This window comes from Triticum dicoccoides, chromosome 5B (assembly GCF_002162155.2).
Source record: "Triticum dicoccoides isolate Atlit2015 ecotype Zavitan chromosome 5B, WEW_v2.0, whole genome shotgun sequence".
Classification (NCBI taxonomy): domain Eukaryota; kingdom Viridiplantae; phylum Streptophyta; class Magnoliopsida; order Poales; family Poaceae; genus Triticum; species Triticum dicoccoides.
This window is the reverse complement of record NC_041389.1, coordinates 342,904,625-342,909,758: the sequence shown is the minus strand read 5'-3', so window position 1 is coordinate 342,909,758 and position 5,134 is coordinate 342,904,625. Positions and strand designations below refer to the sequence as shown.

General features: G+C 51.8%; 1 protein-coding gene across 1 annotated transcript; it reads left to right on the top strand.

Annotated features, from left to right (window-relative positions):
- The first annotated feature begins 727 nt into the window (after positions 1 to 727).
- LOC119309498 (adenylate isopentenyltransferase 3, chloroplastic-like) lies at positions 728 to 1,591 on the top strand. The gene has a single exon (XM_037585490.1). The coding sequence runs from the start codon at positions 728 to 730 to the stop codon at positions 1,589 to 1,591; it is 864 nt and encodes a 287-aa protein (XP_037441387.1).
- Positions 1,592 to 5,134: the final 3,543 nt, after the last annotated feature.

The window sequence follows — 5,134 nt, the reverse complement described above, 5'->3', positions numbered from 1 at the left end:
AGGTCTTGTTGCATTTTTTTTATTTTTTGCAACAAAGATCTAGTTGCAAAAAATTTTTGTAACGGTTTTGTTGCAGAAATTTTAGATATCAATTGCAGAAACCCTTTTGCAACAGGGGTCATGTTACAGAATTTTGTGCAAGAGAGTACATGTTACCCTTTTTTTATGTTTTGCAAATAGAGACCGTGACGTGAAGGGGATAGTGCTGACGGCAGGAGGAGCTTGAGGTGGTGGCGGCCATGGCTAAAGGCGGGCATTGCTGCAGGAGCTTGAGGTGGTCGCGGGCACGGCCGAGGCAGACGTTGCTGCAGGAGCTTGAGATGATGGCGGCCATGGCGGGCGTTGCTGAAGGAGATGCTGGTGGACGAGGCGGGCGTTGCTGCGTACGGGACAGAGGTTGAGGAAGAGAGGTAGTCCAGTAGGCACGTGGCGCACAACCAAGACGATGGACGCGAGCGCTATAATCCACCTGTTGATGTTAATCATTTCGCATGATAATATTATAATTGTGTATTCTCAATGAAGTAAATATGAAAAGTAAATACCTGCAGGATCTCTACTGATTTGATATTATAAAACAAAATTATGGTAGAAATCAGGTATTTATTTCATGCCTATTTCATGCATGCGTGTTCCTATAAAAGCCAGCGTCCCGGTCGCGCCGTTTTCAACAATCCGGCAATCACGCCCTCCACCTACGTACCAACAATCCATGGGCGCCGCCGTGATGGAGCAGCGACGCGGCGGCAAGCCCAAGGTGGTGTTCGTGCTGGGCGCGACTTCCACGGGCAAGTCCAAGCTGGCCATCGCCCTGGCGGCGCACTTCGACGGCGAGGTGATCAACTCGGATAAGATCCAGGTGTACGCTGGCCTCCCCGTGATCACCAACAAGGTGACGGACGAGGAGTGCGCGGGCGTGCCGCACCACCTCCTCGGCTGCGTGCCGTGCCCCGACGTTGACTTCACCGTCGACGACTTCTGCAGGGAGGCGGCTGACGCGATCAAGCGCGTTCTCTCCAACGGCGGCCTCCCCGTGGTGGCCGGCGGCTCCAACCGGTACGTCGAGGCGCTCGTCGAAGGAGACGGCGGCGCCTTCCGCTCCTCCCATGACTGCCTCTTCGTCTGGCTTGATGCCGCGCCGGAAGTCCTCCGCCGGTCCACGGCCGTACGGGTGGACGATATGGTGCGGCGCGGGCTTGTGGAAGAGGCACGCGCGGCGTTCGACCCGGAGGCCAGCTACACCCGGGGCGTGCGCCGTGCCATCGGCCTGCCGGAGATGGACGCGTACCTGCGACGCGCGAGCGACGGCGATGACGACGGCGCGGCGGCGATGCTGGGGAGAGCGGTGGAGGAGATCAAGGTTAACACGTTCGGGCTGGTGCTGGAGCAGGTGGAGAAGATCCGGCGGCTGAGCACGCTGGAGGGGTGGGACGTCCGGCGGGTGGACTGCACAGAGGTGCTGGCGCGGACGGCGGACGGCGAAGGGGTGCAGGAGCTATGGAGGAAGGTTGTCTGGGAGCCCGTCGAGGACATGGTGCGGACCTTCGTCATCGCGGAGAAGAGCGGTGGGAAGATCAACCTGCTGCCCTAGATGCTAGAACTACTCATGTGTTTGTTTTGGCGCCCTGTGTTAGTTTTGAATATCGAAGAAATTGAGGAGCTTCATCGTAAAGGATACATATACTCCTTTATTGCGTTTCCAAAGAAATAATATTGCAGAATGACCTATTTCGAACTTTCACTACATGAAAATAACTTGCCGCCGTGTGTGGGGGGCTGTAAGCCAGGTGCAATTTTTCAGTCACTCAGGCTTACATTCCTCTAAGCCGAGTAACACCGTCGAATTGGACCCTGTGACATTTTGCCCCGAAGTCTGTCTGATAGCTCCTTCAATTATATCTTGACATTGTTGGTTCACCAGAAGAAGATGATTTAACCTTGAAGATTTTGAATATGCATATGAACAGCCAACCACCGGGATGAGAATATGTCCATCACACGTATTTACATATGCACTAAGGGTTGTACACGCTTCCCTGCGTTGTTGATGTTGTTGGTTTACCATGTGGGGAAGGTGATGAAGTTTTTTTTTTCATGATGCGGTGTTTCAGTGGGCTTTCTTAACGGTGTGATTCCGTGTTTCAACCAATAATTATGTGGAGAAGTTTTTTACTTTGGTGTCCGCATGTACTTTATTTGTCTTACGGTGTCACCTGTTGGCACTTCTTTTTTAGATGGCGAGAGGGTGCACAAGCATGATGTATTTTTACGGATTGGTTGCTAACGATTAATTTGAGAAATCATTGTCCTAGTAAAAATGGTAAATTAAATCCAAAATTGAATGGTCAAAATCATAAACCAATCCAAAATTGAATGGTCAAAATCATAAACCAATCCAAAATTGAATAGCTCAGTTGAATGGCAAAGCTTCAAAAGTAAGGAGCATAGTGAATTAGATGATACACTTATTTTAGGACACACACATAAAATATAATGGCACGTTTTGGATCCAGGCACTGAATCTGGACATTCCAAGTTTAGATGGCCTTGAAAATATTATATACTACACATAATAGTCAACCCTCTCTAAGGTCGACTTGCTCCTATTAGTGAAGAAAAATGCTAAGAGCATCTACAACCAAAATTGCCAAACATGGCCTTTATATGTCCGCGAAGAGTGACCGCTCACCTTCTATCTTTCCTGGCCCACAACCGTGGTCCTCAAACATCCATCCTCAGATTCATATAATACACTCAATTTCGTAGATAAACAATGCAACATAGATCAAACATACATACATACATACATACATACATACATATATATAGCACAGCCCAATGGCGCCTTAATGCGAGCCCTCTTCTGGAACATCCGCGGTTTCAGCCATGATGGCCGACGCCGCCAGCTAGTGGAGTACATGCGTGATGAACACATTGACATTGTCGCCATCCAGGAAACTATGCGCTCTGAATTCTCCCTTCCTGAGCTTGACCGTCTGAGCCCCCACCTCTTCGCGTGGCATTGGCTCCCTTCTAGTGGGAGCGCCGGCCACTCGGGGAGCATCCTTTTAGGCGTTAAGGATGCCACCTTTAAGGTGGGTAGCATGGATCGGGGGGAATTCTTTGTGAGCATGGAGCTGTTCGAGCGGGCCCTCAACTTCAAGTGGGAGGCCATCATAGCCTACGGGCCGGCTGACCATAGCAGGTCTGCCGCCTTCCTCGAGGAGCTCCACCGGAAGATTTCTGTGGACTCCCTCCCGGTGGTCGTAGGAGGTGATTTTAACCTCCTCCGTGTTATGGAGGACAAGAGCAATGCTAATGTCAACTTTGCCCGGATGCAAATGTTCAATGACTTTATTGCCGATCTCGGTCTCCGCGAGATTGATAGGATTGGTGCCAGGTTCACCTGGACCAATCGGCAGGCTTCCCCGACCCAGTCCGCCCTGGACAGGGTCCTAGTTTCCCCGGATTGGGACCTCCGTTGTCCCCTCGCTTCCCTTTCTGTCATCACCCGGATTGGCTCTGACCATGTCCCGCTCCTTCTTTCCTCCGCCGATGAGCTCCCGCCGATCACCCCGAGATTCCGGTTTGAGACCTTCCGGCTTTCCCAAACCAGGTTCGTGGAGGCCGTCGGCGCGCGCTGGGTGGAGGCCCGCGCTCACCTCACCCCCGTCCCCCCTCGACCATTGATTCATGGCACTTCTGCGCCAAGCGTGGCCGACAGTTCATGAAGGGATGGGGCGCGAACTTGGGGCGAGACCTCCGCGATCGTAAGAAGGCCCTGTTAGCCGCCATTCAGGCGCTCGACCTGCGTGCAGATGCGGTGGGGCTATCTCCTAATGAGTGGCTTTCCCGCTATGACTTAGAAGATCAGCTCTCCTTTATCTATATGGATGAAGAGGCCTACTGGCGCATCCGTGGTGCCCAGAAGTGGGTTTTGAAGGGAGACACAAACACGGCTTACTTTCAGGCGAATGGCCGCCGTCGTCGCAACACCATCCCCCTCTTGTGGGACGGTGCCACACTCCTTCAAGACCCACGCGACATCCGGACCCACGTTGATGGGTTCTATAGGTCTTTGTTCTCTACCGCTCCTAGGAGCGGCCTCTCCCTGGCTCCTGACTGCTGGTCTGGCCCTCAGCTGGTTTCTGATGCGGAAAACGCGGCCCTTACAGCCCCTTCTCCGAAAGCGAGGTTTGGGCTGCCATTAGGGGCATGAATCCCACCTCGGCGCCGGGTCCCGATGGCCTCCCGGTGAAGTTCTTCCAGACCTTCTAGAACGTGATTAAACCTGAGGTCATGACCATCTTCGAAGAGTTCTACGTTGGGTCCATTGACCTCAGTCGCCTAAACTTTGGGATAATCTCCCTCATTCCCAAGGTGCATGTCGCATCTGACATTCGCCAGTTTCGCCCGATCACGGTCATCAACGTGATTTTCAGGATTCTTGCAAAAGGGTACGCCAATATGGTGACCCTTCTTGCAGATCGCATTACTCACCCCAACCAGTCCGCCTTCATCCGGGGCCGGTATATACTGGATGGGGTCCTTGTCCTCCATGAAGTACTCCATGAGGTCCGCACCAAACAACTCATGGCGGTCTTCTTGAAGATTGATTTCCATAAGGCCTATGATACTGTTAGTTGGTCCTTCCTTCGGGAAGTGTTACTCCGAAAGGGCTTCGACGACCGCTGGATCACCAGAGTTATGCAGATGGTCTCCTGCGGTCGAACGACTGTTAACATTAACGGCGAGATCGACCCTTTCTATCATATACGTGAGCCAAAATGCGCAAACGGTCCCAGGCCTGGTAAGGCGACACCCGTGGGAATACCGTGCGTGAGGCTGCAAAGTGATATGAGGTGTTACATGCTAGATTGGTGTGGCATATGATCGGGGTCCTGACAGCTTTGGTATTAGAGCTTGACTGCCTGTAGGTTTACCAAGCCAAACTGGTCGAAGTTGAGTCTAGAAATTCTTTAGTTATATAAGGGAATTTATTGTGGATGGGAACGTAAGGCTCTTTTTACTCCTTATACCTTATGCCTTCTGATCTGAGTCATCTTATTGTTCCTACGGGGTTAAGAAACTAGGCTATCTCTTCTTTCTATAAGGATCACGTGTTACTAATCCA

Bases quoted from the DNA above. Each gene is read 5' to 3' on its own strand.
- LOC119309498 (XM_037585490.1), top strand. From the start codon at position 728: ATGGAGCAGCGACGCGGCGGCAAGCCCAAGGTGGTGTTCGTGCTGGGC.